We start from the raw sequence: 24,960 nt of genomic DNA on the forward strand, positions 1-24,960 counted from the left end.
CAGACCAGATTTGTCAATTTGCATGAATGCTACCTGCTCACGAAGGCTCCTTTCGGCAAGAACATTACCTGTTTTTCACTGAAACCTGTGCTGGTCAGGATCCTGAATCAGAAGCCTTTCAATGCTCTGCTGACCTCTGGATCTTTTGCTGTGCAGAGATGAGGAATAAGTTACTGCCTAGAAACTGTTGGGATTCAACTGCCCGAGTCTCAAGTCCTCAATGAGGAACAGTTTAGTTAGCTTAGTATAAACCAGGTGTGCACAAACCCAGGCCCAGGGCCTGGATGTGCCCCCTTGGGGTCTTCTTTCAGGCCCTCCTCTCTCTCATCATCCTATCCTTCCTTCTCTCTTTCCTTCCACCTTCCCTTCCTCTTTCTCTTTCCTATCTACCCTTTTGTCCTTCCTTCCTTCCCTCCTTCTCCCCTCTTCTTCCCTTTCACCCTTCCTTCCTTCTTCTCTCCCTTTCTTGCCTCCCTCTTTCTCTTCCACCCTTTTGTCCTTTCTTCCTTCTCTCTTTCCTTCCTCCTTCCCCTACTTCCTTTCATCCTTCCTTTTGTCTTCCCTTCCTCCTCTCTTTCCTTCCTCTTTACCCCCTCCTTCTCCTTTCCTTTCATCCTTCCTTCCTCTTTACCTCATTTATTTCTCCCTCCCTCCTTTCTTCCCTTCCACCCTTTTGTCCTTCCTTCCTTCTCTTCCCTTCCCCCTTCCCTTCCTTTTGTTTTCTTTCTTTCTCTTTCCTTCCTCCTTACCTCCCTCCCTCTTTCTCCTTCCATCCTTCTCTTCCACCCTTTCATCCTTCCTTCCCTCTTTCCTCCCTCTCTCCCTTTTCCTTCCTTCCTTCCTTCCTTCCTTCCTTCCTTCCTTCCTTCCTTCCTTCTTCCTCTTCCCTTCCCTTCCCTCCCCTTCCCTTCCACCCTTTCATCCTTCCCTTTTGTCTTTCCTTCCCTCCCTCCTCCCTCCCTCCTTCCTTCTCTCCCTCTTTCTCCTTCCATCCCCCCTTCCTTTCTTTTGTCCTTCCTTCCATCACTGGGCAGCTTTTAGTATCCTGTTAGTTTTTGGATGCTCTGCTTTGTTCTTTAGGTAGTTTTTCCTAACAGAAACTACACCATCTGTGAATTCATGGCTAATATCTCCTCTCTGGTTTGCTTCTCCAGTGGGGGGCTAGTGGTGGTTCTGGTGCAGCTGGAACGAGAAGAGGAGGTCACTGGGCCAGTGATCGCGCCACTCTTCCCACAGGTAGGTTGGGTTCTTGGAAACAGAGGGTCTTATGAGAAGCCCACCATTTCCTTCGGTCTCTTACTGTCCCTTTCATTCCATCTTTTTGTGCAGAAACGCGAAGAGGGCTGGTGGGTTGTGATCGGCGACTCCAAATCCAACAGCCTCATCTCCATCAAGAGACTCACTCTGCAGCAGAAAGCCAAGGTGAGCCAGAGTTGCCCTTTCCCTTTAGCACAGTGTTTCTCAACCTTCCTAATGCCACAACCCCTTAATATAGTTCCTCATGTTGTGCTGACTCTTAACCAGAAAATGATTATTGTTGCTACTTCACAACTGTAATTGTGCTACTGTTGTGAATCATAATGTAAATATCTGATATGCAGGATGTATTTTCATTCACTGGACCACATTTGGCACAAATACCCCACACGCCCAAATATGAATGCTGGAGGGGGATTGGTTTTGTCATTTCGGAGTTGTAGTTGCTTGGATTTATAGTTCACCTACAATCAAAGAGCATTCTCCCTCCCTACTTCTATGAACCGGCACGAGCTCTAAGATCTTCTGGGGACGCCCTCCTCTCGGTCCCACTACCGTCTCAAGCATGGTTGGTGGGGACGAGAGAGAGGGCCTTCTCAGTGGTGGCCCTTCCAAGGGAAATAAAACAGGCCCCGTCCCTCCCCTCCTTTCGTAAGAGCTTGAAGACCTGGTGGTTTCAACAAGCCTTTGAAAATGACCAGTTCTAACTCAGCCCTACACATTGTCGAATACGGCCTTATTCGTCCTACCAGTTACCCAGATTCTTTCCTCTAATCGGCCCTGGAATGAACAGCCACAGACCTGTACCTAGTATTGTTGTTGCCTGCCATGGCATTGCGCTTAATTCCCCCCTCCCCCCCCCCCTAGAAATTTTGGGCTTGCACAAATCTTGGCCCGGCCTTTTAAATTTTTTAATTGTCTTGAACAGGCAGGATTACTTTTAATATATGTGTGTTATGGTGACAATTTTTATGCTTATATATTTTTTTGTTAATCTTATGGTTATGTTGTTTTTACTTTGTATGTTTTGTGATGTTACCTGGGAACCGCTCTGAGCCACCTCGGGGAGATAGAGTGGTATATAAATAAAGTATTATTATTATTATTATTATATTATTATTATTATTCTGAACTCCACCAACGATGGAATTGAACCAAACTTGACACACAGAACTTCCATGACAGACGGAAAATACTGGAAGGGTTTGGTGGGCATTGACCTTGAGTTTTGGAGTTGTAGTTCACCTACACTCAGAGAGCACTGTGGAGTCAAACAATGATAGATCTGGACTAAACGTGGCACGAATTCTCAATATTGGTGGAGTTTGGGGAAAATAGACCTTGACATTTGGGGAGTTGGTAGTTGCTGGGATTTATAGTTCACCTACAATAAAAGAGCATTCTGAACCCCATCAATGATAGAATTGGGACAAACTTCCCACACAGAACCCTTATGCCTTGAAGGGTCTCGCTTCAACGAGCCTCCTTCCGATCCTGCATGCTCTCCCTCACCCATGCATGCGCACCACGCTGACATGAGCTAAGCACGCCTGCTCTCCCCTCCCCTGCTTGGAGTCGCAGAAAACAGCCCTCCTCTTGGCTGAGAGGCTGACCAATCACAGCGGAGGAGGGCTTTTGGTGGGAGGTCCTTCTCTGCCTAAGTCCACCAGAAATATATGTTTTCTGCGGTTTCTGGTGACCCCTCTGAAGCCTCCTCGTAACCCGCCCCCCCCCCCCCAGGGTTCCCGACCCCCAGGTTGAGGAACGCTATTTTAGATACTTTTATGGAGTAGCCTCACCCACTCTTCCCATAGAGCAGGGGTCCTCAAACCTTTTAAACAGAGGGCCAGGTCACAGCCCCTCAAACTGTTGGAAGGCCGGATTATAATTTGAAAAAAAACATGAATTCCTATGCACACTGCACAACTATTATTTGTAGTGCAAAAAACGCTTGAACACAATACAATAATTAAAATGAAGAACATTTTTAACAAATATAAACTTATTAGTATTTCAATGGGAAGTGAGTGCCTGCTTTTGGCTGATGAGATAGGGTTGTTGTTGTGTGCTTTCAAGTCATTTCAGATTTAGGTTGATCCTGAGCGAGGGCCGGGTAAATGACCTTGGAGGGCTGTATTCGAACCCTGTGCCTTAGTTTGAGGACCCTTGCCATAGAGTATATATAGCCAGTGGGAAGGGCTCCTGCTATCTATCTATCTATCTACCAACCCATGCATCCATCCATCCATCCAATATATTTCTTTCTATACCTACCTACCTACCTATCTACCTAATTACCTATCCATTTCTTTCCCAAGTTTCCTCTATCATCTACTTATGGACCCACCTCTTTTAAAAAAATATTTTTCACATTCCCACCCTAATTGTATGTAAGTCCCGGTTTCTTTATTGCACCTCCAACCATTTTGTAGATGGTTTCTATAACTCAAAATTTTTGGAGCCACGTATCATCTCCAAATTGTATTTGTGCTTTTAACTCTTTAAGGCGACAATTTGTTCCTTGCTTCAGCCCATAGGGAGCTGAGGAAGGCACTCCTTGGCCCTTGCTTCCCTTATTCCTCCTCCTTGTGTAGCCCATTCCAACTGAATTTCAGCGGAGGAACTTAAGAAACATCTTCCCCTTTTTTTTAGGTGAAACTGGACTTTGTGGCCCCAGCGACTGGGACCCACAACTACACCCTGTACTTCATGAGCGACGCTTACATGGGCTGCGACCAGGAGTATAAGTTCAGTGTGGATGTGAAGGAGGCCGAGAGCGACAGCGATTCAGATTGAGCAGAGATTGGGTACGTCTCAGTTTGGACCACGAAGAGCGGTTCAGAGCCACCAGGGAGCAGGAAGTCCAGTGTGGCTCCTGATCCAGGTGTATCACTTGTGTGTTCGTGATCACCGGACATTCCGTGCTTCTTCCATCCTCAGCCAGCAGCAGGGAGGTGTGTCATGCCTTCTTCGTTGTGTGTTCGGAAGACTCAAAGCATTAGAGGAATTCCCTCCATTTCCTTTCAGCAGCAGGAGAAATTATTTTTTTTTAAAATGTGGAGGTATAACTCAGCACTCGTTTTGTGTACAGTATTTTTAGTCAGTGGCTTGAGTTTATTTTCAATTGTTATCTCCCAAATAAACATCTTTAGGAACAGACTGGGGACTCCCTTTGTCACGGCCAGTTAGCCATAATAATATATATATTTTTGTTGTGTCAGGAGCGACTTAAGAAACTGCAAGTCGCTTCTGGTGTGAGAGAATTGGCTGTCTGCAAGGACGTTGCCCAGGGGACGCTCGGATGAATGGATGTTTTTATCATCCTTGTGGGAGGCTTCTCTCATGTCCCCACATGAGGAGCTGGAGCTGATAGAGGGAGCTCATCCGCCTCTCCTCAGATTCGAACCTGCGACCTGTCGGTCTTCAGTCCTGCCGGTACAGGGGTTTAACCCATTGCGCCACCAGGGACTCCTTAATAACAACAACAACAACAACTTTATTTATATTCCTCGCTATCTCCCCAAGGGGACACTGGGCAGATCACAGTACACATACTCGTCAAACATTCAAAGCCGTTTGGACAGACAGAAAAGAGGTATGTTGTGTCGACATCCAGCTTTTTTTGCACCTTGGAGGTTGTGCTCAAATCCAGCCACAAGGGGGTGCTGTCCCTTCATCCTCTATGATGAAGAGCCATCAAGACTTCCTTCTTCCTTTTGGTCGCTGGGCATTTTCTGATCTTTTTCTTTTATGGTGCTGCAAAATACCTCCCCTGCTTTTTAGTGGTACCTAATTTCTCTACTTACAGCTTTAAGCTGTTTTCGAACTGCTTAGGTCAGGAGTCCTCAAACTAAGGCCCGAGGGCTGGATACGGCCCTCCAAGGTCATTTACCCAGCCCTCGGTCAGGATTAACCTAAATCTGAAATGGCTTGAAAGCACACCACCACAACAACAATCCTATTTCATCATCAGCCAAAAGCAGGCCCACACTTCCCATTGAAATGCTAATAAGTTTATTTTTGTTAAAATTGTTCATTTTAATTATTGTATTGTTTTTAAATATTTTTACACAAATAATAGATGTGCAGTGTGCATAGGAATTCGTTCATATTTTTTTTTTCAAATTATAATCCAGCCCTCCAACAGTTTGAGGGACTGTGACCTGGCCCTCTGTTTAAAATGTTTGAGGACCCTTGGCTTAGGTCGACAGTGAGCTGGGCTGGCAGTCGGTTGCTCACCCCAACCTGAAGCTTCGAGATGGCAACTTTTCAGTTGGTAGATTTTATCGCTGCTGGTGATTTACCAGCTATGTTGACAAAAGCTAGATTGCATAGAGAGCAAGAAACAAAACAGAGAGAGTACCATGTTTAGGTTTTATTATTTCTTTCAGACTTGTTTCTGTAAGTATACCTCTTAGTCCTTGTCTTAGAACAGGCCTGGGCAAACTTTTGGCCCTCCAGGTGCTTTGGACTTCAGCGCCCACAATTCCTAACCACCGGTAGGCAGCTAAGAATTGTGGGAGTTGGAGTGCAAAACATCTGGAGGGCCAAAAGTTTGCCCAGGCCTCCGCTTGTTTGTTTTAGTAAAAAAAGGACACCCCTCCAGTAGAAATTCAGGGAATAACAGGAATCGCTATGGAAGAACCAGCTTTCCAGGTTGATTTTGGGGGAACCCTATATGTCCTAGGGTAATAAAGGCGGGAGAGCACCTCTTCAGGCCTCGGGGTGCTGGTATTGCCAGAACGCGATGTCTCCCTCATCGCTGCAGGAAGCTAGCAAGCCTTTCTCCTTGGGGTTCCAAGCCACGCAGTTGACATCCTGGGAATGGGCCCGGGCCACGTGGGCCACCAGGTTGAAAGTGGGCTGCTGGGGGTCCGAGCTGGGCTCCTCCTCAAATACCCGGATGGAGTCGTCCCCGCAAGCGGTGGCCAAGGCGCCCGTCAAGTGGCACCTGAAGGGGATTAGAACCAACAAGGAAGAGACTGGCGAATGCGGTCATCAAGAAGAAAAATACGAGTCCCCGAGTCCTTCCGGGGAGATAAAGCAGAATATATATAAAGTGTATTATTATGGTTTTCTTTCAAAAGGCTGTAATAGTTTGTGCCAGACACTGGAAAGAAACAAATGAATGGTTGGCCAAACTGCTAAACTGGTGAATTTGATAAATTAACCTGTCTCCTTGAAAATAAAATACAATGTTTTCAAAATAATTAGAAGCCATTGGCAGAATATATAGGTAGAATATTGTGTGTGTTTGCTCCATCAATGTTTAACATATATGAGTCTACACTGCTTCTGTTCAACCACATCACCTGCTTTGAACCAGATTATACGAGTCTACACTGCTTCTGTTTAAACACATTACCTGCTTTGAACCAGATTATATGAGTCTACACTGCTTCTGTTCCACCACATCACCTGCTTTGAACCAGATTATACGAGTCTACACTGCTTCTGTTTAAACACATTACCTGCTTTGAACCAGATTATATGAGTCTACACTGCTTCTGTTTAAACACATTACCTGCTTTGAACCAGATTATACGAGTCTACACTGCTTCTGTTTAAACACATTACCTGCTTTGAACCAGATTATATGAGTCTACACTGCTTCTGTTTAAACACATTACCTGCTTTGAACCAGATTATATGAGTCTACACTGCTTCTGTTTAAACACATTACCTGCTTTGAACCAGATTATACGAGTCTACACTATCCAGTTCAAAGCAGGTAATAATGGATTTTGGTGCATGCTGCAAGTCGCTTCTAGTGTGAGAGAATCTACAAAGATGTTGCCCAGACAAGCATCTTGAGCTCTGAGAATGACCTAGGAAGGAATCCCACTGGAACATTGCAGCACACCAAAATACCTGGGAGTCACTCTGGACTGTGCTCCGACCGTGCTCTGCTCCATCAATGTTTAACATTTACACAAATGACCAGCCACTGCCAGAAAGAACAGAGAGTTTAATCTATGCTGACGATCGTGCCATCACCGCCCAAGCAGGGAGCTTCAAAATGGTTGAGCAGAAGCTCTCCGAAGCTTTAGGTGGTTTTACTGACTATTACAGGGAAAACCAGCTGATTCATAATCCATCTAAAACATAGATGTGGGCTTTTCACCTTAAAAACAGACAAGCATCTTGGACTCTGAGAATGACCTAGGAAGGAATCCCACTGCAGCACACCCAAATACTTGGAAGTCATTCTGGACCATGTTCTGACTTATAAGAAGCACTGCTTGAATATCAAGCAAAAAGTGGGCACTAGAAACAATATCATACGAAAGCTGACTGGCACATCCTGGGGATCAAAACCAGACACAGTGAAGACATCTGCTCTTGCGCTTTGCTACTCTGCTGTTGAGTACGCATGCCCAGTGTGGAACACATCTCACCACATTAAAACAGTGGATGTGGCTCTCAATGAGACATGCCGCATTATCACAGGATGTCTACGCTCCACACCACTGTAGAAATTAAGAGTGTTAGCTGCACTTTTCACCTTAAAAACAGACAAGCATCTTGGACTCTGAGAATGACCTGGGAAGGAATCCCACTGGAGCATTGCAGCACACCCAAATACTTGGGAGTAACTCTGGACCATGTTCTGACTTATAAGAAGCACTGCTTGAATATCAAGCAAAAAGTGGGTGCTAGAAACCATATCATACGAAAGCTGACTGGCACAACTTCGGGATCACAACCAGAAACAGTGAAGACATCTGCCCTTGCCCTTTGCTACTCTGCTGCCCAGTGTGGAACACATCTCACCACATTAAAACAGTGGATGTGGCTCTTAATGAGACATGCCACATAATCACAGGATGTCTAGACCCCACATCACAGCCAGTAGGCTGTTAGGAATTGTGGGAGTTGAAGTCCAAAATGCCTGGAGGGCCCAAGTTTGCCCATATCTGGGAGCTGCATCCTCATGTTCTGCCCCTCCTTTGGATACCGATACCCCTCTCTCCCTTCCCCACTTTGCTCACCATGCCACGTCGTAGATGGTCCTTGTGTGGAAGCCGGAAAGGGTGCAGACGCACTTCCAGGTGGGATCGGTGCCGCAGCAGACCACCCCTGAAACAGAGAAGTGGCTCTTACCTTTGAGACAACTGAGATCCTCTGACAGCCAAGTCTGAGAAAAATTATATATGCACTAGCTGTCCCTTGCCACGCATTGCTGTGGCCCACCTGAGGGTTCTGTGTGGGATGTTTGGCCCAATTCTATCGTTGGTGGGGTTCAGAATGCTCTGTGATTGTAGGTGAACTATAAATCCCAGCAACTACAACTCCCAAATGTCAAGATCTATTTTCCTCAAACTCCACCAGTGTTCACATTTTGGCATATTGAGGATTCATGCCAAGTTTGGTCCAGCTCCATCATTGTTTCGAGTCCCACAGTGCTCTCTGGATGTAGGCAAACTACAACTCCAAAACTCAAGGTCAATGCCCACCAAAACGTTCCAGTATTTTCTCTTGGTCATGGGAGTTCTGTGTGCCTTGGATCAATTCCATTGCTGATGGAGTTCCGAATGCTCTTTGATTGTAGGTGAACTATAAATCCCAGCAACTACAACTCCCAAATGACAAAATCAATTCTTTTTTAGTGAAGGACATACACTGGGTTGTTAGGTGTCTTGTGTCAAAATTTAGTGTCAATTCGTACAGTGGTTTTTGAGTTCTGTTAATCCCACAAACGAAGATTACATTTTTATTTATATAGATATAGAATCCTAGAATTGGAAGAGACCTCAAGGGCTATATAATCCAACCCCAGTCTGCCTGGCATGAGGACACCATCAAAGCCCTCCCGACAGATGGCCATCCAGTGCCTAAATATTTGAAAGAATGCCATATCAAGAAGCTTGTTTTTTTGCTGCTTTAGAATCTAGGACACAATAGAGCCATGGATTCAAATTGCAGGAAAATGAGATTCCATCTAAACATGAAGAACTTCCCGATGTTGGACTGAGTAAACACAGAGGAGTCGAATGGAGTCTCCTCTGGAGGAGGGATGGTGATCTGCTGGGAGGGTTTGGGTTGTGTTTTCCAGCATGGCAGAATGAGGTTAAATCAGATGGCTCTTCAAACTCTCATTCGATAAAGATACCTGCATTTCACACTGACCCAGTGAGATATTTAAATGCATGCATTTAATCACTTCATTGGGAAAAGGAGCAACTCTGCAGCCACAGCCTTTGGATCCCGACAGATGGCCATCTGGCTTCTGCTTAGAAACCTCCAGAGAAAGAGACTATGGGACCCCCGGGCAGTTCCCATTATTGTTGGAAGGGAATCCCCAAAGCCATCCAGACCAACCCCTTCCTGCCAGGAAGGAAGACACAATCAAAGCTCTTCTAACAGATGGCCATCTAGCCTCTACTTAATACTACTACTATTACAGAATCATAGAATTGGAAGAGACTTCAAGTGCTATATAATCCAACCCCAATCTGTTAGGTATGAGGACACCATCAAAGCCTTCCCAACAGATGGCCATTTGACCTCTACTTCATAATAATGATAATACTATAGAATCCTAGAATTGGAAGAGACCTCAAGGGCCATATAATCCAACCCCAATCTGTTAGGCATGAGGACACCATCAAAGCCTTCCCGACAGATGGTCATTTGGCCTCTACTTAATAATAATGATAATACTATAGAATCCTAGAATTGGAAGAGACTTCAAGGGCCATATAATCCAACCCCAGTCTGCCTGGCATTTATTTATTTAATTTATTTATAGTATTTGTATTCTGTCCCGTCTCACCCCGCAGGATACTCAGGGTGGATTGCAATGTACATAGACATGGCAAACATTCAATGCCATAGACACACAACATCTATAGACAGACACACAGAGGCCATTTAACATTCCAGCTTCATGAGGGTGTTCTGGCCACCGGGGGAGCTGTCCCTTCACTGTCCATTTGTGACATTGATGGAGTACTTTCCTCATTCTTTGCATGCTTGCCAGAGATTTTTATGGTGTTGTAAATTACTGTATATACTTGAGTATAAGCCTAGTTTTTCAGCCCTTTTTTAGGCTGAAAAAATCCCATTCGGCTTATATTTGAGTCAAGATTATTTATTATTTAATTCTATTATTATTATTATTATTATTTTACTCTATTATTACATTTATTATTTTACTTTATTATTGTTATTATTACATTTATCATTTTACTCTATTATTACTGTTATTATTACATTTCTATTACTTTTCTCTAGTATTATTACATTTATTATTTTACTCTTTTATTACTGAAAGGGTGTGCAAACATATTTACACTGAAAAATCATGGTTTAATAGAGTTGGACATATTTACAGTTTTATGTAAATATTCAAAAACATTTAACCTACTGATGCCTCAATTAATGTAATAGTATTAGAATCTATTTATTTTCATTTTGGAATTTCCAAGTAGCTGCTGCATTTCCCACCTTCAACTTATACTCGAGTCAATACGTTTTCCCAGTTTTTGTAATAAAATTTAAGTGCCTCGGGTTATATTCGGTTCGGCTTATACTCGGCTTATACTCGAGTATATACGGTAGTTAAATTAGCCTCTCTGCATAAGCTGTACCTAATTTTCCAACTTGACAGATGCAACTGTCTTTCAGGCTGCAAAGGTCGACAGCAAGCTAGGCAAATGGTCGGGAGTTTACTCCGACCCGGCTGGCTTCAAACTCATGACCTTTCGGTCAGTAATGATCTTAATGCAGCTGACTCTCTGCATAAGCTGTACCTAATTTTCCAACTTGACAGATGCAACTGTCTTTCGGGCTGCAAACGTCGACAGAAAGCTAGACAAATGGTCGGGAGCTTACTCCGACCCGGGTTCGCTTCGAACTCATGACCTTTTGGTCAGTAATGATCTTAATGCAGCTGACTCGCCAAAGTCCCAGTGGCACCATCAAAGCCCTCCCAACAGATGGTTATCCAACCTCTACTTAATACTACTAGAATAGAATTACTACTACTGCTAATACTATAGAATCATAGACTTGGAAGAGACCTCAAGGGCCATCTCCAAGAGAAGGTCTCCAAGAGAAGAGGCCTAGGCCATGGCGTTTTCCGCCCTTGAAGGTCCTCTTACCACCTGGAGGTTCTCCCCACTGACCTTGCGCGTTGCCCGGCTTGTACTGGCGCCAAATGCGGACGGTCCTGTCGTCGCTGCAGGAGGCCAGCCGGTCCCCGCTGGGGTCGAAGGCCAGGCTCCAGACGGTGGACTCGTGACCCTCCAGGGTGGCAAAGCACACCCAGTCGTCCTCTTCCTCCCGGTACAACTTCACCGTGTCGTCGTAGCTGGCCGAGGCCAACAACTGGGAGCGGAAAGGGAGAGATAAAGGCCACACTCAGAGCAGCCAAGAACAGACACAACGCTGCATCCCATCGGAAGGCAATTTCCCCAGGATCCCAATATTCATATTCATAAGCTTACGTTCCGAGACATTAGGGCAATACATATATGATTTTTACAAAGTCTTAGCTGACAAAGAGCAGAGCTTTATCTGACGGGTCAGTAGTTAAGAAATAATACAATATAATATCAACGATATAAAAATTATAGAAATATATAGGCTCCGTGGTGGCACAGTGGGTTAAACTACGGAGCTGCTGAACTTGCTGACTGAAAGGTTGGTGGTTTGAATCCAGGGAGTGGGGGCGAGCTCCCTCTGTTACCCCAGCTTCTGCCAACCTAGCAGTTTGTGATTAGACTTAAAGGGGCTTCTCTCCTATTTTCCTGAGCGGAGGCCAGAAAATATTATATACATCGGGTTGTTGTAGGTTTTTCTGGGCTATATGGCCATGTTCCAAAGGCATTTTCTCCTGATGTTTCACCTGCACCTATGACAAGCATCCTCAGAGGTAGTGAGGTCTGATGGAACTAGGAAAATGGGTTTATATATCTGTGGAATGACCAGGGTGGGGCAAAGGACTCTTGTCTGCTGGAGCTAGGTGTTAATGTTTCAACTGACCGCCTTAATTAGCATTTCATGGCTTGGCAGTGCCTGGGGGAATCTTTTGTTGAGAGGTGATTAGATGTGCCTGATTGTTTTCCCTCTGTTGTTTTGCTGTTGTAATTTTAGAGTTTTTAAATACTGGTAGCCAGATTTTGTTCATTTTCATGGTTTCCTCCTTTCTGTTGAAATTGTCCACATGCTTCTTGTGGATTTCAATGGCTTCTCTGTGTAGCCTGACATGGTGGTTGTGAGAGTGGTCCAGCATTTCTGTGTTCTCAAATAAAATGCTGTGTCTAGGTTGGACCATCTTAGCAGCATCCACCCAAACATCCAATTCACCATGGAAAAAGAAAATGAAGGAAGACTGCCTTTTCTAGATGTCCTAGTCATCCGCAAACCAGATCAACAATTGAGTCACACCGTTTACAGGAAACCCACACACACGGATAGATATCTACATAAAAACTCCAACCATCACCCAAGTCAAAAAAGAAGCACCATTAAAGCCTTGGCAGACTTTGCAAAAAGAATCTGTGAACCTCCTCCAAGAGGAACTGAACCACCTCAACTGGGCTCTCCAGGCCAATGGATATTCCACCTCAGACATCAGAAGAGCTGCAAGACCGAGAACAAGCCACGAGAATAAAGACGAAGATCCACCCAGAGGAAAAGTGAAGTTCAACAGTGACAAATGCAAGATACTCCACTTATGCAGAAAAAACGAAATGCAAAGATACAGAATGGGGGACAATGCCTGGCTCGAGAGCAGTACGTGTGAAAAGGATATTGGAGTCCTCGTGGACAACAAGTTAAACATGAGCCAACAATGTGATGTGGCAGAAAAAAAAGCCAATGGGATTTTGGCCCCCATCAATAGGAGCATAGTGTCTAGATCCAGGGAAGTCATGCTACCTCTCTATTCTGCCTTGGTTAGACCACACCTGGAATATTGTGTCCAATTCTGGGCACCACAATTCAAGAGAGATATTGACAAGCTGGAATGTGTCCAGAGGAGGGCAACTAAAATGACGAGGGTCTGGAGAACAAGCCCTATGAGGAGCGGTTTAAAGAGCTGGGCATGTGTAGCCTGAAGAAGAGAAGGTTGAAAGGAGACATGATACCCATGTATAAATACGTGAGAGGAAGTCATAGGGAGGAGGCTTGTTTTCTGCTGCCCTGGAGACTAGGACACAAAACAATGGCTTCAAACAAAAAAGAAAGGAGATTCCACATGAATATTAGAAAGAACTTCCTGACTGTGAGAGCCGTTCAGCAGTGGAACTCTCTGCTCTCTGTGTGGTGGAGGCTCCTTCTTTGGAGGTTTTTAAACAGAGGCTGGATGGCCATCTGTCAGGGGTGCTTTGAATGCATTATTCCTGCTTCTTTGCAGGGGATTGGACTGGATGGCCCATGAGGTCTCTTCCAACTCTTTGATTCTATGATTCTATACTTCGCTCAGCCTTCCTTATGATCCAGCTCTCACATCCGTAGGTGACTACGGGGAATACCATTGCTTTAACTATGCGGATGGAGCCCCCAGTGGCGCAGTGGGTTAAACCCTTGTGCCGGCAGGACTGAAGACCGACTGGTCACAGGTTCGAATCCGGGGAGAGGCGGATGAGCTCCCTCTATCAGCTCCAGCTCCTCATGCGGAGACATGAGAGAAGCCCCCCACAAGGATGATAAAACATCAAAATCATCCAGGCGTCCCCTGGGCAACGTCCTTGCAGACAGCCAATTCTCTCACACCAGAAGCGACTTGCAGTTTCTCAAGTTGCTCCTGACAGGACAAAACAAAACAAAACAAAACAAAAACTATGCGGATCTTTGTTGCCAGTGTGATGTCTCTACTCTTCACTATCTTATCAAGATTTGTCATTGCTCTCCTCCCAAGAAGGAAACGTCTTCTGATTTCCTGGCCACAGTCTGCATCTGCAGTAATCTTTGCACCTAGAAATACAAAGTCTGTCACTGCCTCCACGTTTTCTCCCTCTATTTCCCAGTTATCAATCATTCTTGTTGCAATAATCTTGGTTTTTTTATATTTAGCTGCAACCCAGCTTTTGCGCTTTCTTCTTTCACCTTGGTTCGAAGGCTCCTCAGCTCCTCCTCGCTTTTGGCCATCAAAGTGGTATCATCTGCATATCTAAGGTTATTAATGCTTCTTCCAGCAATTTTCACCCCAGCCTTGCATTCGTCAAGCCCTGCACAGCGCATGATGTGTTCTGCATACAAGTTGAATAGGTTGGGGGAGAGTATGCAGCCTTGCCGTATGCCTTTCCCAATCTTGAACCAGTCTGTTGTTCCAGGGTCAGTTTTGACTGTTGCTACTTGGTCCTTATACAGATTTCTCAGGAGAGAGACAAGGTGATTTGGTATGCCCAGACCACCAAGAACTTACCACAATTTATTATGATCCACACTGTCAAAGGCTTTAGAATAGTACTATACAACAGCACAGAGACTGGGCAAGCTGCCATCATTCAGCGGACCGAAAGCTCTCAGGAGGAGACCCTTCCCACAAATGCCTTGTGCTCAAGGATGCCAAGGTCCACTCACCTCCTGGTTGGGATGCCAGGCCACATGCTTGACGTCCTGCGTGTGGGAATTCAGCACGCTCATGCACTCGTACTCATCTTCTTCATCCACTGAAACAAAGCACAGAGGGGTCAGTGTGAATTCAGCTTAGAGAGGATTGGAAAACTACAGCAAAATTCTTATTATTTATATGTTCATAACAACACAGCACAAATGCACATTAGGTCCAAGTGCCTGGGGTTCATCTCTGAATATTGGGTTCTTCTCAAGGACCTAGGATGTTAGAGGTATTTTCGTAGAATGTGTGCAGTTCTGAGAAGTGCTGCCTTCTCAGAACTGGGAAGAAATTGTCCCTGTATGAAAGCCTTCACTTGGGTGGTGCACAGGATGGTGTTTGCGGAGGACATTGGCAGGGCTCTTGGGCATGTTTACTATGATGTCGCACGCTGGGCCTGAAATAATGTCTGTTTATAGGACGTGCTCTCTGTATGCCCAACGGGACGCAGGGGTGCCTCAGCTGAAGGGCCCTTTAGACTTCCCAACACAAAGTTCTATTGAGGCTCAAGATAAATTCAAGATAAGTTCAACAAAGTTCTTTATTGGGCTTGAATTTCCCCAAACTCCACCAGTGTTCACATCTGGGTATATTGAGTATTCATGTAGAGTTTAGTACAGATCCATCATTGTTTGAGTCCGCAGTGGTCTCTGGATGTAAGTGAACTTTAACTCCAAAACCAAAGGACACTACCCAGCAAACCCTTGCAGTGTTTTCCGTTTGTCATGGTAGAACTGTGCCGGGTTTGGTTCAATTCCATTGTTGGTGGGGTTCAGAATGCTCTTTGATTGTAGGTGAACTAAAAATCCCAGCAACTACAACTCCCAAATGGCAAAATCAATTTTTTGAGTGAAGGACATACATTGGGTTGTTAGGTGTCTTGTGTCCAAATTTGGTGTCAATTTGTCCAGTGGTTTTGGAGTTCTGTTAATCTCACAAACGAACATTACATTTTTATTTATATAGATATAGATCTATTTATATTTATTTATTTATTTATTATTTGCACTTGTTAACCGCCACTCTCAGCCCGAGGGCGACTCTTGGCGGTGTACAGAACATAGAAAAGACAACAATTTACAACAGATCAAGACATAACACAACATCTAAAAATCCGCTTCGTCTAGTTTGGGGTCGTAATCAGTCTCATAGTCATAGTCCATTCTGGTGGTCATTCCAACAAAGACATAGCACTTAGTTGAAGGCCTTTTCGAAGAGCCAGGTTTTCAGGCCCTTGCGGAAGGCCATGAGGGAAGGCGCCTGTCTGATTTCAGCAGGGAGGGAGTTCCATAGCCGGGGGGCCACCACCGAGAAGGCCCGCTCTCTCGTCCCCGCCAGGCGTGCCTGTGAGGCAGGCGGAACCGAGAGAAGGGCCTCCCCAGATGATCTCAAGGTCCTCGTGGGCTCGTAGGCCGAGATGCGGTTCGCAAGGTATTTTGGGCCGGAACCGTTTAGGGCTTTGTAGGATAACACCAGCACCTTAAATTGGGCCCGGTAGCAAATCGGCAGCCAGTGGAGCTGGGACAGCAAGGGCGTTGTGTGCTCCCTGCGTCCCGCTCCAGTTAACAACATGGCTGCCGCGCGCTGGACTAGCTGGAGCTTCCGGGCCGTCTTCAAGGGCAGCCCCACGTAGAGAGCGTTGCAGTAGTCGAGGCGGGATGTGACCAAAGCGTGTACCACCGTGGCCAAGTCAGACTTCCCAAGATACGGGCGCAGCTGGCGCACGAGCCGAAGCTGTGCAAATGCTCCCCTGGTCACCGCTGAAACCTGGGGATCCAGGCTCAACGATGAGTCCAGGGTCACACCCAAGCTGCGAACCTGCGCCTTCAAGGGGAGTGCGACCCCACTTTATCTCTCCTGAAGGGGACTCAAAGCAACTATCAATTGTAGAATATGAATTTGCTTCTGAACTCACTTAAAATAATAATAAATCTTTATTTGCATACCACCCTGTCTCCCAAAGGGACTCAGGGCGGTTTCCAACCCCCCTGTTTAGGAAATTGGTTTCTAAAAGGTTGCCATCATGGCTATACAGGCTCCTTTTTCCGCACTCCCTTTGACCCAAGCGTTAATCCCCGCTCTCACCTTCCCAAACCCAGACGCTCTTGTCCCGGCTGCAGGTGGCCAAGAGAGAGCCAGACGGAGCCCAGGCCACAGACTTCACCTCGTTCTCATGGCCCTCCAGGGTTGCAACACACTGAATACAAAAAGAAAACACAGATATAGGATGGGAGGCACCTGGATTGAAAAGCAGTCCATGGGAAAGGGGAATCTTAGTGCAGCATCAGACAACGATGGGATGCGTCAGCGGAAAAATGCAATGTGATGCTATGCTGCATTCGTAAGCCTCTAGTGCAGGCATGAGCCAACTTCGGCCTTCCCTCCAGCTGTTTTGGACTGCAACTCCCACAATAATATTATAATTATTATATTATTAAAGCCTGACAAATGTGAGATCTAATGATGCAGCTAATATTTTATTATTATAATAATTATATTATATTATTGTAATAGTATTATAATACTATTGCATTATATTATTATTAAATTATTATATTATACTAGTTTGGGGACCCAGTGGTGTCCAGGTTATTTGAGAAAGGCATTGTGTGCCAAGGTTGGTCTTTATCAGTTATTTATGTGGCTCACAGTGCTCTCAAGAAGTTAGTGAAGGTACTGCGAGTCCCACCGTCCATGCTCCATCCTCCTCCAAACAGCACCAGGATGTAGAGTGGGACATGGGTACTCTGTGTGCCAAGTTTGGTCTTGATCAGTCATTGGATGAGGATCGCAGCAGTCTCGGGAAGGCAGTCTCGGAAACAGGGGAATTCCAGACAATCAGGGCTAGCTAACACCTCCCAACAAAGGGTTCCCCCAGGCAGGAAGCAGCCAAGCCTTGAAGCTGCAAGACCATTCAATGCTAATTAAGCTGACCATTCATACTTGCCTCAAACAGAGAAGGGTTCTTTCACGAACCCTGGACATTTCACAGATAAATAAACCTCACTTGCTTCGTTTCCAACAGACCTCACAACCTCTGAGGATGCCTGGCATAGATGTGGGTGCAACATCAGGAGAGAATGCTCCTGGAACATGGCTATATAGCTCGGAAAACTCACAGCAACCCAATGATTCCAGACATGAATGCCTTCGACAACATACAGAATAGAAATGCCTCTGCCGACTTACCTCGAAGTCCTCCTGGTTCTTCTTCCAAATGCAGGTGGTGGCATCAAAGCTGGCTGAGGCAAGATAGTTGCCACAAGGTGACCAGGCCACCTTCCGGACTGTCCGCTGGTGCCCTTCGCCCAAGACAGACTTGCACAGCCAGGCATCTCCTATTGGGAAAGAGACAAGTGGAGTGTCACATCCCCCGGAAAGGCCTTCTCCTGACCATGGCAGCCAAAGGGTGATGGATTTTATTTATTTGTCGTGTCAGGGCAACCAGTCAATTGTATTACATTTCTAACAGAACAAAACAGACAAACAGACAAAATACACAATTTGCGAGTTTGGTAGTTGATTAAATGTCCTTTGACCAGTATCTGGCCACTTGGAGTGCCTCTGGTGTTGCTGCAAGAAGGTCCTCCATTGTGCATGTGGCAGGGCTCAGGATGAATTGCAGCAGGTGGTCAGTGGTTTGCTCTTCTCCACACTCGTATGTTGTGGATTCCATTTTGTGGCCCCATTTCTTGAGGTTGGCTCTGCATCTCATGGTGCCAGAGCGCAGTCTGTTCAGCGCCTTCCAAGTTGCCCAGTTTTCTGTGTGCCCAGGGGGGAGTCTCTCATCTGGTATCAGCCATTGGTTGAGGTTCTGGGTTAGAGCCTGCCACTTTTGGACTCTCACTTGCTGAGGTGTTCCAGCGAGTGTCTCTGTAGATCTTAGAAAACTATTTCTAGATTTAAGTCGTTGACGTGCTAGCTGATACCCAAACAGGGGATGAGCTGGAGATGTCTCTGCCTTGGTCCTTTCACTATTGGCTGCTACTTCCCGGTGGATGTCAGGTAGTGCAATACCAGCTAGACAGTGTAATTTCTCCAGTGGTGTAGGGCGCAGACATCCCGTGATAATGCGGCATGCCTCATTAAGAGCCACATCTACTGTTTTAGCGTGGTGAGATGCGTTCCACACTAGGCATGCGTACACAGCAGCAGAGTAGCATAGCGCAAGGGCAGATGTCTTCACTGTGTCTGGTTGTGATCCCCAGGTTGTGCAAGTCAGCTTTTGTATGATATTGTTTCTAGCACCCACTTTTTGCTTGATATTCAAGCAGTGCTTCTTGTAGGTCAGAGCACGGTCCAGAGTGACTCCCAGATATTTGGGTGCGCTGCAATGCTCCAGTGGGATTCCTTCCCAGGTGATCTTCAGAGCTTGGGATGCTTGTCTGTTCTTGAGATGAAAAGCACATGTCTGTGTTTTAGATGGGTTAGGGATCAGCTGGTTTTCCCTTTAGTAGCTGGTAAGGGCACTTAGAGCTTCGGAGAGCTTTTGTTTAACCATCTCAAAGCTCCCTGCTTGAGCAGTAATGGCACGATCATCAGCATAGATGAAACTCTTTGTCCCTTCTGGCAGTGGCTGGTCATTTGTGTAGATGTTGAACATGGATGGAGCAAGCACGTTCCCCTGAGGCAGGCCTTTCTTCTGTTTCCGCCATCTGCTTCTCTGGCCCTGGAACTCAACAAAAAAGCTCCTGTTTTGTAGCAGCTTTCCTCTGAGGCAGGTGAGACGGTAGTCCTTTGTGATATTATACATTTTTCTCAGGAGGAGGCAGTGGTTTACGGTATCATAAGCCGCTGACAGGTCTATGAAGACAGCTCCTGTGATCTGCTGCCTTTCAAAGCCATCTTCTATGTGCTGAGTCAGGTTCAACACTTGCGATGTGCAGCTTTTGCCTTTCCTGAAGCCAGCTTGCTGTGGAATCAGACATGGTTCTATTTTTTCCGTAATTCTATGCAAAATAAGTCTCTCCAGAACTTTGTACAGGTGGCACAACTGGGAGATTACACTATGTAACAAAATTTGAAAAATGTTCTGTTTCTGGTTTGAAATTGTTCTTCCTGTTTAACTGTGCTCCCTCTGTAGACTTCTTGTCCACAGCTGCATGGTATACGGTAGACTCCTGCAGGGGTGAGAGGATCCCTGTTGTCCTTTGCTGAATGTAGTATTTGTTGGATTTTCTTAGTGGGTGTGAAGATCGTTTGTATGTTGTGTTTCATCAGCTTCCCTAAGTGGTCCGTGGTTCCCTTCATGTATGCCTCAAGCAGACAAGAGTTCTTCCTCCCATCCAAGACGTTATTCCGTAGATATATAAACCTCACTGCCTAGTTTCCTACAGACCTCACAACCTCTGAGGAAGCCTGGCATTGATGTGGCAATGCAGCCCAGACTCACAGCAACCTAGTGATTCAGACCATGAAAGCCTTCGACAACACATTATTATTATTATTATTATTATTATTATTATTTTACTGACACAAAAACACAGTATGTCACAACAAACGTGATCTTTATGCTGGATTTCATATCACAAAATCACAAGTCGAACACTTCTCAAGCGTCTAGGACTGTGTGATGTATTTTCAAATGATGCGCGCAGATCCAAGTCAGGTGTCCTTTTGCAGTTGACAGATCGTGATTTTGTCAATGTTTATTGTTTCCAAATGCCGGCTGAGATATTTTGGCATGGCACGCAGGGTGCCGATGACCACTGGGACCCCCTGTACTGGTTTATGACAGAGCCTTTGCAATTAGATTTTGAGGTCCTGATAACAGCTGAGTTTTTCCTGTTGTTTTTCCTCAATGCGACTGTCACCCGATATGGCTAATCCAAACTCCCCCCCTCCCCCCACAATTGTGATGTCTGGTGTATTGTGTTCCGAAACTTTGTCAGTCTGGATTCGAAAGTCCCACAGTATTTTTGTGTGTTCATTTTCCATTATTATTATTATTATTATTATTATTATATTGCTCTTCCAACCTCACCTTCTTTGCCCCAGATGCGGATGCTGCGGTCCCCTCCGCAGGAAGCCAAGAGGGTCCCCGTTGGGTTCCAGGCCAGGAACCAGCAGCGGGAGTCCGGATGCGCAGCAATGCGGGACAGGAGCACCAAGGAATCTTTCATGGCGGCCCCAAACAGAGGCGCTGGGTCCTAGGAAGGAGATTGCTTCAAAAATTAAACATCATTTTAAAAATATTTGAATCGAGAGATTGCCAAGAAGGGTTTCAACTTGTCAGTCATACATTTCCTGAATGGATGAACGTACAAAGATGGAGCATAACTCAAGGCCAGGTGGTTCATATATACACCACTCACAGCTATGCGTGTGTGTGTGTGTGTATGTGTGTGAGGAGAGAGAGAAAGAGAGTGAAAGCCATACACACATATATATACAGCTCACAGTTGTACACTTGGAAATGTCTCTGTTCTGACTTACATACAAATTCACCTTAAGAACAAACTTACAGAACCTATTTGGGTCATAACTTGGAAGCTTACTGTATAGGTTTTATCTCTGTAGTTTAATATGTTGTATATCATCATAATAAAATACAAATAATTAAAAATTATTCTTATTCTTCCCCACCTCTCTTCAAATTGGGTAAGAAATATAATACATCATTATTGCCATCATCCCACCCACTTCATAGGAAATGTAAAAATGGCAAAGCAGCTGGCCTGGATGATGTACGGATGGAACAAATCAAGAACTTTTGCTGGCTGCTGGAACTGATGAACAACTGCACTGCATCCTGTGAGATCCCCAAAATCTGGAGGAAAGCAAGAGTCATAGCCATCTTGAAACCAGGCAAAGACTGCAATGATAGAAAGCTATAGACCAATCTCCTTGTCATGCCATCTTTACAAAGTTCTGGAGAGACTTATTTTGCATAGAATTATGGAAAAAATAGACCCATGTCTGATTCCACAGCAAGCTGGCTTCAGGAAAGGCAAAAGCTGCACATCGTAAGTGCTGAACCTGACTCAGCACATAGAGGATGGCTTTGAACGGCAGCAGATCACAGGAGCTGTCTTCATAGACCTGTCAGCGGCTTATGATACCGTAAACCACCGCCTCCTCCTGAGAAAAATGTATAATATCACAAAGGATGACCACCTCACCCGCCTCATAAGAAACATGCTACAAAACAGGAGCTTTTTTGTTGAGTTCCAGGGCCAGAGAAGCAGATGGCGGAAACAGAAGAATTGCCTGCCTCAGGGCAGCGTGCTTGCTCCATCCATGTTCAACATTTACACAAATGATCAGCCTCTGCCAGAAGGGACAGGCAGTTTCATCTATGCTGATGACTGTGCCATCACCGCCCAAGCAGGGAGCTTTGAAATGGCTGAACAGGAGCTCTCTTAAGCTTTAGGTGCTCTTACTGCCTATTACAGGGAAAACCAGCTGATTTCTAATCCATCTAAAATGCAGTGGTCTGCTTTTCACCTTAAGAATAGACAAGCATCTCAAGCTCTGCGGATGACCTGGGAAGGAATCCCACTGAAGAACTGCAGCACACCAAAAGACCTGGGAGTCATTCTGGAGTGTGCTGTGACTTACAAGAAGCACTGCTTGAATATCAAGCAAAAAGTGGGTGCTAGAAACGCTGCATTATCACAAGATTTCTAGCCCCACACAACTGGAGAAATTATACTGTTTAGCTAGTATTGCATCACTTGACATCCGCCGAGAAGTAGAAGGCAATATTGAAAGGACCAAGGCAGTGACATCTCTGGCCCATCCTCTGTTCGGATATTAGCCAGCACACCAATGCCTTAAATTAAGAAATAGCTTCCTAAGATCTACAGAGACACTTGCTGGAACACCTCAGCAAGCAAGAGTCCAAAAGTGGCAGGCTCAAACCCAGAACCTCAATTAATGGCTGATACCAAATGAGAGACTCCCTAACAGGCACACAGAAAACTGGGTGACTTGGAAGGTGCTGAATAGACTACGCTCTTGCACCATGAGATGCAGAGCAACATTTATATGCCACCCTTCTCACTCCGAAGGGGACTCAGAGTGGTGTACTAGACATATACACATACAATATATTATATTATTAGTTTAGCACAATATCAGTATTATATCTTACTATATTGTACTACACCATTATATTGTAATATTATTAGTAATATGTTATATATATTATTAGTATTGGTATTATATTGTATTACATTATAATATTATAGCACAGAAGACAAGGTGGAACTGCTTTCCTGGCCCTTCTCTCTTCACTTTTATTTTTTTTATAATATTCTATAATGTTATTTTTATAATAATTATATTATTATCTATATCTATAAAAATGCTCAGTGCATAATGAGTTCCTTAAAAACAAAAGAACCAATGAACGAAATCACACCAAATTTGGCAACAAAATGTGTCACAACACAAGGAGTGACCATCACTCAAAAAAAATATGATTTTGTCATTTGGGAGTTGTAGTTGCTGGGATTTATAGTTCACCTACAATCAAAGAGCATTCTGAACTTGATGGAATTGAACCAAACTTGGCACACAGAACTCCCTTGACCAACAGAAAATACTGGAAGGGTTTGATGGGCATTGACCTGGAGTTTGGGAGTTGTAGTTCACCTACATCCAGAGAGCACTGTGGACTGAATGATGGATCTGGACCAAACTTGGCACAAGCACTCAATACGCCCAAATACGAACACAGATGGAGTTTGGGGGAAATAGACCTTGACATTTGGGAGTTGTAGTCACTGGGATTCACAGTTCACCTAAAATCAAAGAGCATTCTGAAACCCACGAATGACAGAATTGGGCCAAACTTCCCACACAGAACCCCCACGACCAACAGAAAATACTTAAGGCCATCCAATCCAACTCCCTTCATCAGGGCAAGAAAACATAATCAAAGCCCTCCTGACAAAGAGTCATGCAGCCATAGATATAGATAGATATGATTCACACACATGCACAGAGAACTCCTGAAGGAGGACAATTATATGTTGCATGTTCCAGAGTAGGCAAACCAGACACTCTCCACATCAACACTGACAAAGAAACAGCAAGAAATACTGTTTACTCACAAGCAGAAAGAAATTACATATATTAGAAACGAACACTTTCTCATTACTTTATTTTCCAGATCAACAGACCGGGCCACAGCAATGCGTGGCAGGGGATGGCTAGTATATGATATTATTAGCATAATATTACATGGAGCCCCCGGTGGCGCAGTGGGTTAAACCCCTGTGCTGGCAGGATTGAAGACCGACAGGTCGCAGGTTCAAATCCGGGGAGAGGCGGATGAGCTCCCTCTATCAGCTCCAGCTCTTCATGCAGGGACATGAGAGAAGCCTCCCACAAGGATGATAAAACAAATCATCCGGGCGTCCCCTGGGCAACGTCCTTGCAGACGGCCAATTCTCTCACACCAGAAGCGACTTGCAGTTTCTCAGGTCGCTCCTGACACGACAAAAAGTAATATTACATGTTATTTATATATATATATATAAAATATTGTATTATTAGTAGTATTATATTGTATTACATTATAATATTATAAATATATGTATATACAATATATTATACACTATTACATTATATTATTAGTATAGCACAGAAGACAACGTGGAACTGCTTTCCTGGCCCTTCTCTCTTCACTTTATAATAATAATAATAATAATAATAATAATTATTATTATTATTATTATTATTAAAGCCTGACAGCTGTGAGATCTAAGGCTCCATCTAAAATAATATTGTTATCATATATTATTATATTATATTGTTATTATATTATTAAAGCCTGAGCGCCAAGGCTGCATCTATACTACGGAATTAATACAGTTTGATCCCACTTTAACTGCCATGGTTCAACGCTATGGAATCCCAGGAGTCGCCCAGAGAAGTTATCCACCACTTCCTACCTGTGTGTAGGCTGAGGCTTTCTCTGCGCCTGCGCAGCCTCGGAGAGAAGCCAAAAGAGCGCCCGCCGCTATGCCTTTCGGGATTGGTAGTTTCTTTTCCCACCCGTCGCTGTTGTTATTCGTGGCGGAGAAACGACAACTCCCAAGAAGCTTTGCGCGGGGGGAAAAATCCCGATTTAAGGGGACCTGTCCCCTATAATACTAAGTATAATAATACTGATAATATATAATAAT

The 24,960-nt window shown here is 44.8% G+C and overlaps 2 protein-coding genes across 2 annotated transcripts in view; one reads left to right on the top strand and one right to left on the bottom strand.

Moving 5' to 3' along the window:
• SNRNP200 (small nuclear ribonucleoprotein U5 subunit 200) overlaps positions 1-4,416 on the top strand; it is a 69,540-nt gene extending 65,124 nt beyond the window's left edge. The window contains exons 43-45 of the mRNA XM_067470729.1: positions 1,155-1,236; positions 1,330-1,422; positions 3,910-4,416. Of these exons, the coding sequence (XP_067326830.1) occupies positions 1,155-1,236; positions 1,330-1,422; positions 3,910-4,053 (319 nt within the window). The 3' untranslated portion in view covers positions 4,054-4,416. The remainder of the gene's footprint in view (positions 1-1,154; positions 1,237-1,329; positions 1,423-3,909) is intronic.
• Positions 4,417-5,617: 1,201 nt separating this feature from the next.
• Positions 5,618-24,781, bottom strand: CIAO1 (cytosolic iron-sulfur assembly component 1). Its single transcript, XM_060787483.2, has 8 exons — positions 24,727-24,781; positions 20,808-20,973; positions 18,014-18,162; positions 16,910-17,021; positions 14,791-14,879; positions 11,388-11,589; positions 8,250-8,337; positions 5,618-6,208 (listed from the first exon to the last, which is right to left on the bottom strand). The coding sequence occupies exons 2-8, from the start codon at positions 20,944-20,946 to the stop codon at positions 5,971-5,973; spliced, it is 1,017 nt and encodes a 338-aa protein (XP_060643466.2). The 5' UTR covers positions 20,947-20,973; positions 24,727-24,781; the 3' UTR covers positions 5,618-5,970.
• Between the last annotated feature and the right edge of the window lie 179 nt (positions 24,782-24,960).

The sequence above is a fragment of the Anolis sagrei genome, chromosome 7 (assembly GCF_037176765.1).
Source record: "Anolis sagrei isolate rAnoSag1 chromosome 7, rAnoSag1.mat, whole genome shotgun sequence".
NCBI classification, from domain to species: domain Eukaryota; kingdom Metazoa; phylum Chordata; class Lepidosauria; order Squamata; family Dactyloidae; genus Anolis; species Anolis sagrei.